Below are 21,296 nucleotides of genomic sequence, written 5' to 3'. Positions count from 1 at the left end.
AGCGACGGCAGGCGTGCACACTGTTATGCACTTATCTTTTTATTCGATTTTGTGCGCAGCCTAGATGTGCCGTGAATGCAATATATGTGTATATATCTATATATATATATATATATATATATATATATTAGGGTAGTGGGTAGAGGGGCCGTGCCAGAAACCTGAGGGTTGCAGGTTCGCTTCCCACCTATTGACATCCAAATCGCTGCCGTTGTGTCCTTGGGCAGGACACTTCACCCTTTGCCCCCGGTGCCGCTCACACTGGTGAATGAATGATGAATGAATGATTGGTGGTGGTCGGAGGGGGCGTAGGTGCAAACTGGCAGCCACGCTTCCGTCAGTCTACCCCAGGGCAGCTGTGGCTACAGATGTAACTTACCACCACCATTGTGTGAATGAATGATGGCTTCCCACTTCTCTGTGAGTGCTTTGAGTATCTAACAATAGAAAAGAGCGATATAAATCTAATCCATTATTATTATTATTATATATATATATAAAACAAACACAAAGTGCAAAGCCATAGGCTCACTTAATTTCAGTAAATAAAATTAACAACAAAGTTCACTTAACTTTAAGCGCTTGCTGACCAATGATGCGTTCAAGCCCCCTTCGAGGGCGTAAAAGTGAACCGCACTCAAGCAAACCAATGACACAAAAAGAAAACAAGCGTTTTAAAGACAGTGTTTTGTTCAACATGTTCTCTCTACACTTCTGTTAAAATGTAATAATCACTAATTCTTCTGTTGTTTGATATGTCACGCTGGTTTTGCTTGATACTAAGAATGTTGCTATCAATCCAATAGGCAGTAGTTACAGGTTCATACATTGGTCATATTAAAGATCAGTCATCAACAATTGCATCATGTGAGAAATAGACATTGAAACAGTGTAGGTCTGACTTGCTAGGATATGTACAGCCAGCAGAGAACATAGTCAGTTCACATAGCATAAGAACAAGTATATACATTTGCTTATTTACATTTGATTATTTATAATCCTGGGAGGTGTGATGTGGTGGGGGGAGGAAGTTAGTCTAGGGTTGAATGTCTTTCATAACTAAACCCCACTCCTTTTTCTTAAATATGCCGTTAAAAGAGTATTGGAGATATTCCGAACTTGTCCCACTCATCTGCAAGACAGAATTAAATATGATAGGATTTTGTTTCTGTCAACATTGTCGTCTCATTTTTATACGTTAGCTAACATGTCAGTTACTTGTGTTATCGTCTTAGTTTTACCTGCTCCGATGTAAAAAAATAAATAAATAAATAAATAAAGCCTAGGGGGAGCACGGCCATGTCGATGAGATAAACTTATTTGGTTCTGTGAGATCTTAACTCAAAATATTTGTATCTCAAATCAATGTCTCCAGTTGAAATTAATGCATTTAAAAAAATAAAAACACACCTCGATTGTAGCTGAGATAGGCACCAGCGCCCCCTGCGACCCCAAAGGGAATAAGCGGTGGAATTGAATGATTGATTGATTGATTGAAACTTTTATTAGTAGATTGCACAGTACAGTACATATTCCCTACAATTGACCACTAAATGGTAACACCCCAATAAGTTTTTCAACTTGTTTAAGTCGGGGTCCACGTTAATCAATTCATGGTGAATGGATGGATGGATGGATGGATAATATATATATATATATATATATATATATATATATATATATATATATATATATATATATATATATATATATACATATGTAGGTGTGGGAAAAATCACAAGACTACTTCATCTCTACAGATCTGTTTCATGAGGGGTTCCCTCAATCATCAGGAGATTTTAATGGAAGCATTCACATACAATGGTTTATATAGAGCACAGAGTGGGTGGGTACAGGCAGGCGTAGGGTGTGGTGATTGGCTCATGTGTTACCTAGGAGGTGTTTCCGTCTGTGGCGGCATGTTGAAATGATTTCACTGCGCTTGTTGAGGGATGATAGATCTGGATGATATATAATAAACAGTTTCTCTTTCAAGCATAGGTTGCATCTTTTATTACCACTGTTGTTAGGTGTGCTGGATGCAAGAATTTGCCATGTTGTTGAATATTCAACATTATTTTCTTTGAGGTTCCAAATGTGTTTGCTGAGTTCTGTAGAATTCCGCAAAGTCTGGTTTCTAAAGGAGGCGTTGTGATTATTCCATCTTGTTTTGAACGCTCCTTCGGTTAATCCTACGTACGTGTCGGATGTGTTAATGTCCTTGCGTGTTACCTTTGCTTGGTAAACGACTGATGTCTGTAAGCACCCTCCGTTGAGAGGGCAATCAGGTTTCTTGCGACAGTTACATTCCTTATTGGTTTCAGAGTCGTTTAGTCTGGGGGTAGGCAGTCCTTTTGCAATTGCTTTGTTGTGGTTTGAAATGATTTGTTGCATGTTATTCATACAGCTCTAGCTCAATTTAATGTTGTTCTTGTTGAATATTTTTCTTAGGGTGTTGCCTTTGGGGAAGTGTTTGTCGATCAGTGTGAGGAACTTGTGGCCGATATTGATTGAGACGTTTTTGCTGAATGGTGGGTTGTACTTGGTGAGGAATGAGTTGCGGGCTGGCTTGAATTTGACTGATTGTATCATTTTGAGCATGTCGTTCTCAAAGTCCTTTAATTCCTTGACTGTGGGTGGGTTCTTGGTAGATTTGAATCTGTAAGTTCCCTTATATATATATATATATATATATATATATATATATATATATATATATATATATATATATATATATATATATATATATATATATATATATATATATATCCTAACGACTGCAGTAGTTTTACAAAGTAATGTAATATTATGGTGCAGCATTGAGCTTGGAGAGTGGACTTCTACAGTATCTCCTTCCAGCTGCTTCTAAATAAAACAGACCATTGGCAGCTTTTTAATATTTTCATGGATAAAATGTCCACTGTTTAGATATTATTTTAACATTCTTGGCTGGCGTTAGACTTATTCTGCTTTAGCATGGTGCAGACTCGCAGTGATACGCTCAAACTGCGTCTCCAAATTAGCGTCACATTCAGCCATGTATTTGATGATTTATTTCTTCTTGTCATCACTGTCCTTCACACTGTCTTTCTTCCTTCCCATGCTTGGTAAACAAAGTTATGTCCATCTTTAGCTATAAGCTAATGCAAGTGAGTAAGACCAGATGTTTTGGTGGGATTTTTCCGCGCTCTTTGGGGCATTTACGACGCCAACTAATAGTGGGGATGCTTGTAACTCCAAGTTTTGCTTGCAACTTAAAGCAATGAGCCCTGAGACAACTCTTTTATCAAAACACTCTTAAGTTGAGATACTGTATTATTACACCTCTTTTAACCATTGGATCATCTGAGCTTCTAATCTTCCAGCCTACAATCACTTTTTTTTCAGTGTATGAATATTGTAAAGGATCTTATGCAAAGGATAAAAAAAAAAAAGTGACATTACCTCATGAAAAGAGAATGGAAGCTTGTGCAGCATCGAGGACTGCATTATGTTGAAAATTACATTTAAAAGGATTTTAGTCAAGGAACATTAACTTCTTGGAAGAAATAAAACATTTTTTATTACCATAAATATCCATCCATCAATTTCCTACTGCTTGTTCCTTTCAGGGTCTCTGGTTGTTTTGATAACCCAATTTATGAGTTGCTAGTGTTGGGTTCATTTTGGAGTTATTTTTATGAATAGAAATCCATTTATTGGGGTATACGGGTATCATTTTAACTCAATTTCTGGGTTTTCAAAATTATGAACCATTTTAGGGTTGTCTTTCAACGAGCAACGCATTTTTGAGTAAAAGGCTTTTCTTATTAAAAAGTTACTTTTTTCTTGAAGGGAATTTTATTATGGATTATTCTCATTAACATTTATAATCACCCAATGTTGAGTTAGCTTAACTCAACTTTTGGGTTAAATAATTCAACCCAATAGTTAGGTTGGGGATAACCCAACATTAAGTTATCATAACTCTATTTTATGGTTAAATATTTCAACACAAAAGTTGGGTTGAAAAAATGAACCCCTTATTTGAGTCCAAGTAAAAGCGAAACACAACACATTAGAATCCTCCAGATCTGCAAGGGTTCTCTTTGTCATCCCATTGGGTTGAGTTTTTCCTTGCCTTGATGTGAGATCTGAGCCGAGGATGTCGTTGTGGCTTGTGCAGCCCTTTGAGACACCCGTGATTTCGGGCTATATAAGTAAACATTGATTGATAGATTGATCATTAAACCCCGCCTCTGTTTAGTCATAGCTGATATATCGTGGAATATACAAGAAAAAGATCCATAGTAAACCTACTTTTGGGTCTGCATGGCCTGGAGAGAATCTGAATGATGCAACTTCCTATGGACCATGTAATTTGTGGAATATTCCATTTTTTACAGGTTAGTTTTTTTAGTACCTACTCAGTGGCCTAGTGGTTAGAGTGTTCGCTCTGAGATGGGTAGGTTGTGAGTTCAAATCCCGGCCGAGTCATACCAAAGACTATAAAAATGGGACCCGTTACCTCCCTGCTTGGCACTCAGCATCAAGGCTTGGAATTGGGGGTTAAATCACCAAAAATGATTCCTGGGCGCAGCCACCTCTGCTGCTCACTGCTCCCCTCACCTCCCAGGGTGTGATCAAGGGTGATGGCTCAAATGCAGAGAATAATTTCGCCACACCTAGTTTGTGTGTGACAATCATTGTTACTTTAACTTTTAAATAACTCCTTTTCTGAACCAGCAGTTGGGTTAAAATTGGGTTATTTTTTCAACCCAACGTTTTTTAGTGTGTAATAAAAACACTTACGGGACTGTGTGGCTTCCCTCCGGGTACTCCGGCTTCCTCCCACCTCCAAAGACATGCACCTGGGAATAGGCCCCTCCCACCTCCAAAGACATGCACCTGGGGATAGGCCCCTCCCACCTCCAAAGACATGCACCTGGGGATAGGCCCCTCCCACCTCCAAAGACATGCACCTGGGGATAGGCCCCTCCCACCTCCAAAGACATGCACCTGGGGATAGGCCCCTCCCACCTCCAAAGACATGCACCTGGGGATAGGCCCCTCCCACCTCCAAAGACATGCACCTGGGGATAGGTTGATTGGCAACACTAAATGGTCCCTAGTGTGTGAATGTTGTCTGTCTATCTGTGTTGGCCCTGCGAAGAGGTGGCGACCTGTCCAGGGTGTACACTGCCTTCCGCCTGAATGCAGCTGAGATAGACACCAGCACACCCCGCGACCGCGAAAGGGACAAGCTGTAAAAAATTGGATGGATGCACTGTACATGATGTATTAGCATAACATTGACATAGCCATTGGAAATAATCAACACAACAGACATTGAAGGTCTTGTTTTATAGTAACATTTAAAATCAATCTCAGAGGTCCCACAATGGGATACAATATCTTTTGACATGTTTCATAAAGTTTCCCCCCTGCATACTAACCAGGTCCTCTGTACCTGGTGACCGAGTACTGTCGCTATGGCGACTTGGTGGACTACCTGCACAGAAACAAGCACACGTTCTTGCAGTACTTTGCAGAGAAGAACCAAGACGGGGTCAGCCTGATCTCCAGGGGAAGCAGCCCGCTCAGTCAAGGCAAAGGGTGAGAAGGACAAAAGACATTTTAGAACAGTGCTAAAACCTGACCCTTATACAGAAGAAAAGTTGACCATTGTGTCGCTGTTGTTGACACGCCCAGCAGCTATGTGTCTTTCGGAAGCGAGAGTGACGGAGGCTACATGGACATGAGCAAAGACGAGCCCTCCATCTACGTCCCCATGCAGGAGCAGATTGACATCATCAAGTACGCTGACATCCAACCGTCGCCATATGAGTCCACCTACCAGCAGGACCTCTACCAGGAACATGGTAGGATTTGGAGCCTGCATGAAAAAAAATAATGTTCACTGCCGGCAAGTGTTCGACCGCATTGCGTCTTCCTGGAAGACACTAAGGAGCAAGATTCATCCGTGACAGCTGCTAGTTTCAACCAATCAACTGGAAATTGGTCATTTCATCCAGTGATTGATGGATTTGGTCTTGTGATCAGGAAACATTAGGTGTGACAAAAAATACGATTTTCAAATTAATTGTGATTCTCATGTTTAACGATTCTTAATAAATAAAAAAAAAAAAAAAATGTATTTTTTAAAATACAATTTTAATTTTTTTTAAATAAAAAAATGAATATTTTTAAAATATTTTTTAATAATATTTGTATATTTATATATATATATATAAATATTATTACAAAAAATACACTTATTTTTTTATTTAAAACAATTTAAAATTGTATTTAAAAAAAAAAAATATATATATATATATATATATATATATATATATATATATATTTTTTTTTTTTAATCGATTAAAAATTAAATCTGTCCTGTTCAGCCACTCGGGCAAATCATATCGTTGATGGACTGTAGATCATATCAGCTTTACATATTTACATTAGAAAAGATAAGTTTTGGATACTTCTCTAATAGGTTCTGTAGACTTTGATAAAAACTGCTGCACTTTATATACTTCGGCACTTAGAAATTCTTTAATCAATTTAAAAAAAAAAAAAAAAATTTAAAATACAATTTAAATAAATGTTAAATAAAAAAAAATATTATTTAAATATTTTTTGTAATAACATTTATATATATATATGTATATGTATATATATATACTGTAGATATAAATATATTACACAAATATGAAATTGTATGTATATATATATGTATACATATATATGTTATTACAAAAAATATTAAAACAATATTTTTTTTTATTTAAAAAAATTTAAATTTTATTTTAAAAAAAATATATATATTTTTTTAATTATTTCCTTTTTTTTTTTTCAAATCCATTAAAAATTAAATCTGTCCTGTTCAGCCACTCAGGCAAATCATATAATTGATAGACTGTAGATGCCTATATCAGCTGTACATATTTACTTCAGAAAAGATAAGTGTTGAATACTTCTTTAAAATGTTATGTGGACTTTGATAAAAACTGCTGCACTTAATATACTCCTGCACTTGAAATGAAGCTGCTAAAATACTGGAACTTGGCCGCCCACTGATTTGTAACTCACATACCATCACTTGTATTTTCAATTGCTTATAATTATGTAATTTTAATATTGTTTATTTTCAATCCTGCGTAATTTTAATTGTGGATGTTAAATGCGCCATTTAAAGGACTACAGGCGGAAATAAGCATGGTGCTAAATCTGGTGCAGCCATCTTCTTAATGTAACTGCACATTGTCCTTCAAATAAACATACAAATATAGAAATTGCACTGTTTATCTATTTTATGTAGGAATTTAGTTAATCAATGTTATTAAAAAAAAAGTGATTCTGAATAGTTACCCCCACGAATCAAATCATGTTTTGCCCATTGAGTCACAGCCCTTGGAACCAGGATTCCTTTGCACCCTCACGCGTGTCCTCTCACCTTCTTTAGTGGGAGGCCGACTGGACCTGGTCATCAGTGATTCGTCCACTCTCACCTATGACGACCTGCTGGGTTTCAGCTACCAAGTGGCCAAGGGGATGGAGTTCCTCGCGTCTAAGAATGTAGGCGTTGTTAGAAACACTCGTGTTTGCTTCAGCAGACGCTAGTTTGCTGGTAGATGAAGGCAACTGCTGTTGGAATATGTGGCAGCAGAGGTCATTTTGCTTTGTTGCAATCTGTTCATGCAGTGTGTTCATCGGGACCTCGCTGCCAGAAATGTGTTGATCTGTGAGGGCAAACTGGTGAAGATCTGCGACTTTGGACTGGCCAGAGACATCATGCATGATTCCAACTACATCTCTAAAGGCAGTGTGAGTATGAGGCACAGTGATTACACCTACGGCGCTCAAAGTTAACACAATAATAATCTGTTAACAAATGGCACCTTTTTTTTGTCGCTCCGCTAACATGCATCCTGTGTGACCCTCAGTCCATACTTAAGCAGTGGAAAAAGCGGCACCGTTTCAGCTTCTGTTAAGTCACAAGAACTACAAACCCCGTTTCCATATGAGTTGGGGAATTGTGTTAGATGTAAATATAAACAGAATACAATGATTTGCAAATCCTTTTCAAGCCATATTCAGTTGAATATGCTACAAAGACAACATATTTCATGTTCAAACTCATAAACTTTATTTTTTTTTTGTTGCAAATAATATTAAACTTAGAATTTCATGGCTGCAACACGTGCCAAAGTAGTTGGGAAAGGGCATGTTCACCACTGTGTTACATCACCTCTTCTTTTAACAACACTCAATAAAGCTTTGAAAGTGGAATTCTTTGGAATTCTTTCCCATTCTTGTTTTATGTAGAGCTTCAGTCCTTCAACAGTCCGGGGTCTCCGCTGTCGTATTTTACGCTTCATAATCCGCCACACATTTTCAATGGGAGACAGACCTGAACTGTAGGCGCGCCAGGAAAGTACCCGCACTCTTTTACTACGAAGCCACGCTGTTGTAACACGTGGCTTGGCATTGTTTTGCTGAAATAAGCAGGGGCGTCCATGATAACGTTGCTTGGATGACAACATATGTTGCTCCAAAAGCTGTATGTACCTTTCAGCATTAATGGTGCCTTCACAGATGTGTAAGTTACCCATGCCTTGGGCACTAATACACCCCCATACCATCACAGATGTGTAAGTTACCCATGTCTTGGGCACTAATACACCCCCATACCATCACACATGTGTAAGTTACCCATGTCTTGGGCACTAATACACCCCCATACCATCACACATGTGTAAGTTACCCATGCCTTGGGCACTAATACACCCCCATACCATCACACATGTGTAAGTTACCCATGCCTTGGGCACTAATACACCCCCATACCATCACACATGTGTAAGTTACCCATGCCTTGGGCACTAATACACCCCCATGCCATCACACATGCTGGCTTTTACACTTTGCGCCTATAACAATCCGAATGGTTATTTTCCTCTTTGTTATGGAGGACACCACGTCAACAGTTTCCAAATATAATTGGAAATGTGGACTCGTCAGACCACGGGACACTTTTCCACTTTGCATCAGTCCGTCTTAGATGAGCTCGGGCCCAGCAAAGCGGGCGGCGTTTCTGGGTTCTGTTGATAATTGGGTTTTGCTTTGCATAGTAGAGTTTTAACTTGCACTTACAGATGTAGCAACCAACTGTAGTTACTGACAGTGGTTTTATGAAGTGTTCCTGAGCCCATGTGGTGATATCCTTTACACACTGATGTCGGTTTTTGATGCAGTACCGCCTGAGGGATCAAAGGTCCATAATATCATCGCTTACGTGCAGTGATATCTCCAGATTCTTTGAACCTTTTGATGATTTTACGGACCGTAGATGGTAAAATCCCTAAATTCCTTGCAATAGCTCGTTGAGAAATGTTGTTCTAAAACTGTTTGACAATTTGCTTACAAAGTGGTGACCCTCACCCCATCCTTGTTTGTGAATTACTTAGCATTTCATGGAAGCTGTTTTTATAGCCAATCATGGCACCCACCTGTTCCCAATTAGCCTGCACACCTGTGGGATGTTCCAAATAAGTGTTTGATCAGCATTCCTCAACTTTATCGATATTTATTGCCACCTTTCCCAACTTCTTTGTCACGTGTTGCTGGCATCAAATTCTAAAGTTAATGATTATTTGCCCAAAAAAAAAATGTTTATGAGTTTGAACATGAAATATGTTGTCTTTGTAGCATATTCAACTGAATATGGCTTGAAAAGGATTTGCAAATCATTGTATTCTGTTTATATTTACATCTAACACCTTTTCCCAACTCATATGGAAACGGGGTTTGTATTAGAGATCTATGAATGTTCTCATACATCCAGGTCCTTGTCATCTCGGGGCATTCAATGGATCGCAACTGGACTGTTTGGTTGGTCGTAGAAGACACTTGGCCTCCGACTATTTTAGACTGGTGCTGGTCAATCCACAGCCATCGTTCTCTCACTCAGTACCTCAGTGCTAACCAGAGGAAATTACACTTCAATGACTGTCACTGGCTTCGACAGTTAGGATTGCTCGTTTGCATCAAAACAGTTGTTTTTCTCACTATGATAGGGCGAAACCATCCTTGCCCAGGCACACCCTCCTGGTGTTGGAGTATAAATATTTGGGCTTTTAGCACCAGCCGCTAGACTAGAGCTGACCAATATGGGTTATGGTAAATGGGTTGTACTTGTATAACGCTTTTCCACCTTCAAGGTTCTCAAAGCGCTTTGACACTACTTCCACATTCACACACACATTCACACACTGATGGAGGGAGCTGCCATGCAAGGCGCTAACCAGCACCCATCAGGAGCAAGGGTGAAGTGTCTTGCTCAAGGACACAACCCACATGACGAGGTTGGTAGAATCAATCAATCAATGTTTATTTATACAGCCCTAAATCACAAGTGTCTCAAAGGGCTGCACAAACCACAACGACATCCTCGGTAGAGCCCACATAAGGGCAAGGAAAAACTCACCCATGTGGGACGTCTGTGACAGTGACAATGATGACTATGAGAAACCTTGGAGAGGACCGCATATGTCCCCCCTAGGGGACCGAACGCAATGGAAACGGGTCTAACATGATACTGTAAAAGTTCATTCCATAGTGGCTCCAACACAGCCGCGAGAGTTCAGTTCATAGTGGAGCCAACAGGAAACCATCCCAAGCGGAGGCTGATCAGCAGCGCAGAGACGTCCCCAGCCGATACACAAGCAAACGATCCATCCTGGGTCCCGACTATGGACAGCCAGTACTTCATCCATGGCCATCGAACCAGACCCCCTCCACAAGGGAGAGTGGGACACAGGAGAAAAAGAAAAGAAAGGGCAGATCAACTGGTCTAAAAAGGAGGTCTATTTAAAGGCTAGTGAATACCAATGAGTTTTAAGGTGAGACTTAAAGTGAAGTGAAGTGAATTGCATTTATATAGCGCTTTTCTCTAGTGACTCAAAGCGCTTTACATAGTGAAACCCAATATCTAAGTTACATTTAAACCAGTGTGGGTGGCACTGGGAGCAGGTGGGTAAAGGGTCTTGCCCAAGGACACATCCTCACATTGTTTATAATGGGAGCCTCCAACAAAAAGAGCTATTCGGACAGAGAAAACAACAATTTTCCTATTTATTTGAGCGAGGATGAAAGATTCGTGGCTGAGGATATTGATAGTGAAGGACTAGAAAAATAATAATAAAATAAAAAAAAGCGACGGCTCCGGGCGGCGGCAGTGTGAGCGTTTCAGATGTAATTAGACACATTTACTAGGATAATTCTGGAAGATCCCTTATCTGCTTATTGTTTAAATAGTGTTTTAGTGAGATTGTAAAGTCATACCTCGAGGTCGGATGGCTGCGGTGAACACGCCAGTGTCTCTGAGAGGAGCCAAACTCACAGCTGCCTTTTTTGACAGCTACTGCAGGAGGACGAATAATCCATTGATGTCTCCGGTAAGATATATACATCACAATTTTCCCATCCAAATGTGTTAAAGCTTCACAACAAACAAAGAAACACCGTCTGTGTTTGTGTTGCTAAAGACAGCTGCAATCCACCGCTTTAACACAAACAGCATTCTTCTTTATAGTCTCCACTATTAATTGAACAAATTGAAAAAGATTCAGCAACACAGATGTCCAAAATACTGTGTAATTATGCGATGAAAAGAGACGACTTTTAGCCGTGTGTGGTGCTGGCTAATATGTCGCCTCCAACCCGAGACGTCACAAACACACGTCATCATACGCGTCATCTTTCCGCGACGTTTTCAACAAGAAACTCCGCAGGAAATGTAAAATTGTAATTTATTAAACTAAAGCGGGCGTATTGTCATGTGTTGCAATGTTAATATTTCATCATTGATATATAAACTATCAGACTGCGTGGAGGCTAGTAGTGGCTTTCAGTAGGCCTTTAAAGAAGGTGGGGATTGAACCAGGAACCCCTCAGGTTGCTGCCACAGCCACTCTCCAAACCGCGCCACACGGGTCCAATCTAAGTCTATGAGCACAAACTGATGAAGCCGACTTGGATGAGGGGCGAAACATCTTCTAAGTCAAACCAAACAGTCCAGTTGTGATCGATTGACAAGCCTGAGCTGCTTAATGAATGGCAAGTTTAGCTTTGAAGTCCTGGCAGTTAACTCTTTCCACAAGAGCTAAGTTATCACCCAAGTTCCTACTTATCGCGGATTGTGGCTTGTTTTTGAGTTTGCGGTTGCTTGCTTTTTTGCCCCCACAATGAAACAAGATACGAAAGCTCTGGTGAGTAGTTTGTCTTTTCTACACATGGTTTCCTTGTTATCGTGCCCTCGGTCTACTTGGCAATCACACTGGAGCTCATGACACATGTGCAACTATGCCAGAGCCCAGACTGAGAGAGAAACACGTGAGAATTAGTGGGGGAAACTTAATGCAACATATTATTTCTAATATCAGAAGGCTGTTGTGTAGCAAGCCGCGTGCAAACTCTCTGGGTATGCAAGGGGCCTAGATCTTCCTGAAGGAAGTAGATACGAGCAAAAACTCTAACTATGCAATTAGGGGTGTGGGAAAACATCGATTCGAATACATTGTGCGATTCAGAATCGATTCTCATTTTTTTTAAATCGATTTTATTTATTATTTTATCAATCCAACAAACCACTACACAGCAATACCATAACAATGCAATCCAATTCCAAAAGCAAACCTGACCCAGCAACAACACTCAGAACTGCAATAAACAGAACAATTGAGAGGAGACACAAACACCACACAGAACAAAGCAAAAGTAGTGAATATTATCAACAACAGTATCAATATTAGTTATCATTTCAGCATAGCAGTGATTAAAAATCCCTCATTGACATTATCATTAGACATTTATAAAAATAATCAAAAAGAACAATAGTGTCACAGTGGCTTACACTTGCATGGCATCTCATAAGCTGGACAACACACTGTGTCCAATGTTTTCACAAAGATAAAATAAGTCTTATTTTTGCTTCCTTTAATAGTTAAAAAAATGACATTATTGCAATCAGTTGATAAAACATTGTCCTTTACAATTATAAAAGCTTTTTACAAAAATCTACTACTCTGCTAGCATGTCAGCAGACTGGGGTAGATCCTGCTGAAATCTATGTATTGAATGAATACACAATTCTTTTGAATCGGAAAAATATCGCTTTTGAATCGAGAATTGCGTTGAATCGACAAAAAATCGATATATTATCGAATCGCGACCCCAAGAATCGATATCGAATCGAATCGTGGGACACCCAAAGATTCGCAGCCCTATATGCAATGGAAAAGACCCCATGACTTCATCAAAAAAAAGATTTGTCAAATGATATCAAGGATCATCCGTCAGTGGAGTTCCCAGACATGTCAAACTATCTGGTGTTTCAGGCGTCTCTCTACACGAAAACACAGATGAAAACTTGGAAAAACACACAAGTCTACAACTTCTTTGTGTGTGACTGGGTCAAGGAAATAGGTATTAAAGAACTACTGAAATGAGATGTTCTTATTTAAACGGGGATAGCAGCTCCATTCTAAGTGTCATACTTCATAATTTCATAATATTGCCATATTTTTGCTGAAAGGATTTAGTAGAGAACATCCACGATAAAGTTTGCAACTTTTGGTCGCTGATAAAAAAGCCTTGCCTGTACCGGAAGTAGCAGACGATGACATCACAAGAGTGAGGACTCCTCACATCCTCACATTGTTTATAATGGGAGCCTCCAGCAGCAAGAGCTATTCGGACCGAGAAAGCAACAATTTCCCCATTAATTTGAGCGAGGATGAAAGATTTGTGGATGAGGATATTGATAGTGAAGGACTAGAAATAAAATTTAAAAAAATAAATAAAGTTTTAAAAAAAAGGCGATTGCATTGGGAGCGATTCAGATGTTTTTAGACACATTTACTAGGATAATTCTGGGAAGTCCCTTATCTTTCTATTGTGTTGCTAGTGTTTTAGTGAGTTAAATAGTACCTGATAGTCGGAGGGGTGTGTCCACGGGTGTGTTGACGCCAGTCTCTGAGGGAAGTCACGGCTGCTGCATGGACGACTTTTTACTACAATTTTCTCAGAGAAACCTGCCGGTTGACAAGTGGTCGGGAACCATGGTCGCTTGACCGCTCTGATCCATAGTAAAGCTTCACCTCCGGGAATTTTAAACAAGGAATCACCGTGTGTTTGTGTGGCTAAATGCTAAAGCTTCTCACCTCCATCTTTCTACTTTGACTTCTCCATTATTAATTGAACAAATTGCAAAAGATTCAGCAACACAGATGTCCAGAATACTGTGTAATTATGTGATGAAAACAGATCACTTTTAGTGCTGGCTAATATGTCGCCTCCAACCAATAACCTCACAAACACGCATCATCATTCCGTGACGTTTTAAACAGGAAACTCCTCGGGAAATGTAAAATTGCAATTTATTAAAGTAAAGCGGGCGTATTGTCATGTGTTGCAATGTTAATATTTCATCATTGATATATAAACTATCAGACTGCGTGGTGGCTAGTAGTGGCTTTCAGTAGGACTTTAAAAAAAAGTACATGTTTAATAAACAAACATTTGCATAAACCCAATCAGTCCCATGTTGTGTACATTTTAAGAAGTTACACTTCTACCTATATTATTATTAACGTGGACCCCGACTTAAACAAGTTGAAAAACTAATTCGTGTGTTACCATTTAGTGGTCAATTGTAGAGAATATGTACTGTACTGTGCAATCTACTAATAAAAGTATCAATCAATCAATCAAAAAAAAACTTATACTTGTGATTAATTATGAGTTAACGATATACAAAATGTGTTTATATGTGAATTAATATCTTAATTGTTTGACAGGCCTATTTTAATCCATAATCAGACAGTTGTCTGGTGCTCCCACATTAGTAGTCATTTGAGGTATTTCATCCTTAACTTTGGATGAAAACATTTAGGGTTACTTTGGTAAAAGAGAGAAAGCAAATGTAGCACGTCAAAATGTCAATGAATAGGACTTTAAGTCTTTATTGGCCATCGTATTAGCCACAGATTGTTGGTGATTGACTTTTTACCGTCATGCAACATAACATGAGAGAAATTCTCCCACTTTCCAAAAGTAACATCACTCCTTTACTTTGTTGGGATTTGGGAACAAAATTGTGATACAGTTTGAGCTGGACATGTATACTAAAATACTGAATACTAATTCTAAGTCATGCTCAGTTGGTACTAAATGGCCCAAAATGTGTTACAAGAATATTTCCCACACTATAAAACAACCAGCACTAATCTCAACCGTTTATAGGCAGGATGGAGCCACAGTTTTATGGTGTTTACGTCTGCCGATGATTGCCAGATCTATTTTCCCATGGCACAAAATAACTTGGTTCAAGGTCTCATTGACTGCCTGCACGACATCAAAGCCTGGCTTTCAGCTAACTTCCTGGGTCTAAATGAAGACCAAACAGAAGTTATGTTGTTCGGTCCAAGTCGCTCTCCCTCCCCCAACGTTGACCTCGGCACTCTGACCCCGTATCTCAGCGACTGTGTCACAAACCTGGGGGTAAAGTTCCACTCAGATTTTAAATTCGAAAAACAAATCAGCTGCGTCGTTCAAAAAGGCTTTTATCAATTACGCCAAATAGCCAAAGTGAAACCGCTTCTGTCAGGACATCTCGAGAAATTAATTCCCGCCTTTATCTGGACTGGTTTAGACTACTGCAATGGCCTGCATGTAGGCATTAGCCAGGCCTGCAGCTGCTGCAGAACTCTGCTGCCCGTCTGCTAACACAGACGTCAGCACATCACCCCTATATTAGCCTCCCTTCACTGGCTCCCTGTGTGTTATCCAATCAGTTTTAAACTCCTTCTATTTGCTTTAAAATGTCTAAACAACCTGGCACCAACATATCTCTCCGACCTCCTTCAGCCTTACTGCCCCACGCCATCCCTAAGATCATGTGATCAGCTGCTACTGAGGGTCCCTGACACAAGGCTGAAGCTTAGAGGTGACAGAGCTTTTGCCGCTGCTGCTCCCAAGCTCTGGAACCACCTACCTCTGAGTGTTAGACAAGCCTCCTCTCTTCCTCTTTTTAAATCTGCTGCTCCCAAGCTCTGGAACCACCTACCTCTGAGTGTTAGACAAGCCTCCTCGCTTCCTCTTTTTAAATCTCTCTTAAAAACATACTTTTATTCCTTGGCTTTGAACACTAAGTGATATCCATCCTGCAATGGCGCCCCATTATACACCTGCTGTCAACCTGTTTTTATCTTTTATTTATTTATTTGTTATCATGTTTTGTTTGTGTTGTGTTGTTTGCTCGGTCCTCGTATTAGCTTTTAACCTGCCCATTGTACAGCACTTTGGCTACCCCTCTGGTACATTTGAAATGTGCTTTAGAAATAAAGTTGATTTGATTTGATTTGAAGAAATCAAGAAATCTTTTTAGGCCCATGTTGGTAACCCACGCAAACTTAACTAATGACATGTCTGTAACAACACGGATATTTTCAAAAATGCATTATTCCCACACCGGGATGTTAAAAAAATCTACAAGAGCATAGTTTAAAACAATTGATGTCCAAATAAAAACACATTCACCTGAAACCATGTGCATTTTGTCCATTTAGATGCCTGAAAAATCTATGTTCCTCAATATAGTGATACACTAGATGTACAATATATATTATATCTAAAATCAACATACGCATCATGACTGTTTTTTAATCGTCCGAGCGCATTATGACGCAAATGCAAGTGTTTCCTCATACCTTGATAACTTAATGTTTTGTTGTTTATTAAAGTTTGAAAGCCTTAACTAACGTTGATTTTAGAAATATCAATCCGTCCTTTTTCTGTGGGGAGGCTGGAGAACACCGCAGCTTGTATACACACACACACACACACACATATATATATATATATATGCATATATATGTGTTTATGTTTTGTTTTTTTCAATTGTATAAATAACCCAAATCTGTGCTATACCCTGCTGAGAATCACAAAATTATTGGCAAAATCTTGTAGGCAAAAAAGACCAGAAAATACAAATACATTATCACAATTTTTACCTCGATTTTAAGACATAATATTGTATGATAAGCAAATTACTCCAACAGAAGGTGTCCAAAAAATAAACGTATATGCACACACTCATATATATATATATATATATATATATATATACATTATATATATACAAAATCCATCAATCCATCCATCCATTTTCTACCGCTTATTCCCTTTTGGGGTGGCGGGGGGCGCTGGTGCCTATCTCAGCTACAATCAGGGGGGAATGCGGAGTACACCCTGGACAAGTCGCCACCTCATCGCAGGGCTTTTATATATAAATATATATATATATATATATATATATATATATATATATATATATATATATATATATATATATATATATATATATATATATATATATATATATATATATATATGTGTATGCAGTTGAAATAATAGCAGTCCCACATCACTAGCAGGATAAATATCTGTTTTTGTTAGAATTTCAACTTCTACACTGCAAGTACGTTTCTAGAAGGTTTAGCAAAGTTATAGAAAACCAACAGACATGACATGCATGCTGCTGATTTTGTGAAACTGAATCATCCGTATAGCTCAGGTTCGATTCCCACTTCCGCCATCCTAGTCACTGCCGTTGTGTCCTTGGGCAAGACACTTGACCCACCTGCTCCCAGTGCCACCCACACTGCTTTAAATGTAACTTGGATATTGGGTTTCACTATGTAAAGCGCTTTGAGTCACTAGAGAAAAGCGCTAAATAAATATAATTCACTTTACTTCACTATTTACTGAAAGGGGTGTGTTCAAAAAATAGCAGTGCTGAGTTCTATTAGTGAGGTCATTGATTATGTGGAAAAAAAGGTTTTAAACAGGCGGCCCTTATTTAAGGATCAAGGCAACTGACGCTGCACATGCTGACTGTGCATTTGTCCTTAAAAATCAGAGTGAAATGGGTCGATCCAGAAACTGTTCAGAAGAAGAGCGTTCTTTGTTTAAGAAATTAGTAAAAGAGGGGACAACCTATAAAGAAGTGCAGAAAATGATAGACTGTTTAGCTAAAATGATATCAAACACTTTAAAATGTCATCCAAAACCAGAAAGGCGAGGAAGAAAAAGAAAAACGACTATTGGAATGGATCAGAGAATAACTAAAATGGCAAAGGCTCAGCCATGCAATGATCAGTTCCAGGAGGATCAAAGAAGATCTAAGATGGCCTGTGAGTACTGGAACTATCAGGCGGCGTCTATGTGAAGCCAAGCTACCAGCAAGAAGCCCCCACAAAGTCCCATTGTTAAAAAAAAAGACATGTGCTGAAGCGGTTACAATTTCCCAAAGAATCCATTGACTGGCCTAAAAAGAAAGGGCGTAATATTTTGTGGACTGACGAGAGTAAGATTGTTCTTTTTGGGTCTAAGGGCCTCAGACAGTTTGTCAGACGTCCTGCAAACACTGAATTCAAGGCCCAGTTCACAGTGAAGACGGTGAAGCATCATGATATGGGGATGTTTCTCTTACTATGGTGTTGATCCTAATCATCGCATACCAGGGATCATGGATCAGTTTGAGTACATCAGAATACTGGAAGAAGTCATGTTGCCGTATGCTGGAGAGGAAATGCCCTTGAAATGGCGGTTTCAACAAGACAATGAGCCCAAACACACCAGCAAGCCAGCAAAACCATGGTTTCAGACAAACAAAATTACAGTAATGGAGTGGCCAGCACAATCCCCGGACCTTAATCCCATTGAAAACTTGTGGGCTGACATAAAAAATGTTGTTCATGCGGCAAAGCCAAGAAATGCAGAGGAATTGTGGAACCTAGTACAATTGTCCTGGGCTGCAATACCTGATGACCGCTGCCAGAAGTTGGTGGACTCCATCTGCCACAGATGTGAAGCACTTATCAAAAACCGCGGTGATGCAACTACATATTAGTTAAGGATTCTCAAGAAAGTTGAATGTGCAAGCCTGTCTTAGTTTATACACTACATTTGAGTTTTATAAAGAAATATGTCAGCACTGCTATTTGTTTGTTTTATATTGTTTGACTTTCTGTAAAATATTATCAAATTCAATTACTTCTTTCTAATTTTATGGCTTTGAAATAGAATGTGCAGTGTCCCCAATACATTTGTGTTCATTAAAATACAATTTAATTGAAGAATGTTGAGGTTTACACACTCTCTTTAAACACACTGCTATTATTATGAACATAACTTTAAATACTAATTAATAGTGTACTTAATCACATATAACGCAGCGTTTTATATTTATATTTAAAACGCTGCGTTATATGTGATTAAGAATATATATATATATATATATAATGTATTTGTATAGTCACGGTTCCTATGGTTTATCTGTTATTCAGTGCTCAATACCAGGAAAACCTGTAGGGATGAAATAGCCTCTGTGTTTTCTCCTGACCTAGTTTATATTTTATACATATATATATATATATATATATATATATATATATATATATATATATATATATATATATATATATATTAACTAGGTGTGTGTGTATATATGTGTGTATATATATGTATATATATATATATATATATATATATTTATTTATTTATTCGGATATGTGTGTATTTATGTTTACATATATATACATATACCGTATTTATATATATTTATATACATACACAGTGCATCATAGAACAAGCGCTCCATTGATTGTGGCTTTTTGTTGTACTCTTAACTCAGAGTGAACATATTGTTTTCAAGATTGATTGACCTCAGATCAGCTGTTTAGAAATGATCCACTCCGAGTTTCTTGTCTTATTTTCTGTTATGTTTTGTAACAACAAAAGTGCAGTGGACATGCCAGCGAAACAAACTACAGCAGAACAATACAACAGTGGTCTTAAATACCGTCACTTTCTATTTTTTGACATTTCTTTGTTTGTTTTCATTTCAAGACTTTCCTGCCCCTCAAGTGGATGGCACCCGAAAGTATTTTCCACAATCTGTACACAACTTTGAGTGATGTGTGGTCCTACGGCATACTTCTCTGGGAGATTTTCACGCTGGGTGAGTCCCAACTCATCCTTCACACTCGATCGTAATCGGGCCTCATCTTTCCAAAAGTAAATAGAGGAGACCGTTTTTAAGTGGTGGTAAAAATTTGAGCACAACATGAGGTGCAACGAGTGTTGCATCAAACAAATCATGTTCTGTCACGTGTAAACTACATTTACACACACTTTTTCTGGCAATAGCATCAACAGACACAGTGGACTTGCTGTAGAAAAAACAATACGATAAAAATGTTTTCAGGACAGCAACGAGACCTACTTGTAATGCAACTGTATTTATTATAAGGCCATATTCATTTAAATTAGTCAGGCTTTACATTACACATTGGATGTTGGTTTATTTTAACAGATATTTCCCTCAGCTTTTCCAAATGAGTACACTTGTATAAAAGAGACCGTTTACAGACTCATTTATAGCTTTATTGTATGAGAGCCCTGAGGCATGGCACATAAACCGAGCCTCTGTGTCTTGATAACCCGACCTTGTTGTTTTTCTCTTCTTCATCTCTTTAAATAGATTTCAATCATATTTTTGGGATTTAAATGATCCCTCGGTTTCAGGATGAATTGAGTCAAACGAGGCTTATATAAGTGTTGAAACAATTTGCAACGCTCCCTGCAGGAGGAACCCCCTACCCTGACCTGCCCATGAATGAGATGTTCTACAGCGCCTTAAAGAGAGGCTACAGGATGTCCAAACCTGCACACGCCTCTGACGACGTGTAAGTGCCACGCTCCCCACAAGAACACCGACAAGAAAGTAATACATCATCTATAACGCTGCATACTTTTCAGCTATGAGGTCATGAAGAAATGCTGGGATGAAAAGTTTGAGAAGAGACCCGAATTCTCCTTCCTAGTCCACCGTATGGGCAGCATGCTGACTGAGAGCTATAAAAAGGTACATTACAGAAGGTTGAACATCATCACAGTTCTAGGATGCAGGCCAGATTTTGCTTTGTTTACATTTTGTGACAATTTCCCCCCCAAAAAACACAAATTCATCTCCATTTAGTTTATTCCAGTGTCAGACTGTCACCATCTTAACACAATTGTTTATTTGTAAGTTAATGACAGTTATGATGGCATCCTACTTTGGCACCTCCTGTAAAAACAAGTTAACCTTGATCATGTGATAATTATTAGTAAGTTAATGACAGTTATGATGACATCCTACTTTGGCACCTCCTGTAAAAACAAGTTAACCTTGATCATGTGAT

At 38.7% G+C, this 21,296-nt stretch overlaps 1 protein-coding gene across 2 annotated transcripts in view; it reads left to right on the top strand.

Annotated features, from left to right (window-relative positions):
* The window catches only part of pdgfrb (platelet-derived growth factor receptor, beta polypeptide), a 116,017-nt gene that overhangs the window by 70,627 nt on the left and 24,094 nt on the right, over window positions 1-21,296 (top strand). Inside the window, exons 15-21 of one of the 2 annotated variants that reach the window (XM_061902131.1) lie at window positions 5,439-5,595; window positions 5,692-5,861; window positions 7,451-7,563; window positions 7,690-7,812; window positions 19,960-20,071; window positions 20,699-20,798; window positions 20,872-20,977. In XM_061902131.1, the coding sequence (XP_061758115.1) occupies window positions 5,439-5,595; window positions 5,692-5,861; window positions 7,451-7,563; window positions 7,690-7,812; window positions 19,960-20,071; window positions 20,699-20,798; window positions 20,872-20,977 (881 nt within the window). The remainder of the gene's footprint in view (window positions 1-5,438; window positions 5,596-5,691; window positions 5,862-7,450; window positions 7,564-7,689; window positions 7,813-19,959; window positions 20,072-20,698; window positions 20,799-20,871; window positions 20,978-21,296) is intronic. The other variant, XM_061902132.1, reaches the window with a different exon arrangement.

This window comes from Nerophis ophidion, linkage group LG05 (assembly GCF_033978795.1).
Source record: "Nerophis ophidion isolate RoL-2023_Sa linkage group LG05, RoL_Noph_v1.0, whole genome shotgun sequence".
Taxonomy (NCBI): Eukaryota; Metazoa; Chordata; class Actinopteri; order Syngnathiformes; family Syngnathidae; genus Nerophis; species Nerophis ophidion.
This window is presented reverse-complemented; position numbering and strand designations above follow the sequence as displayed.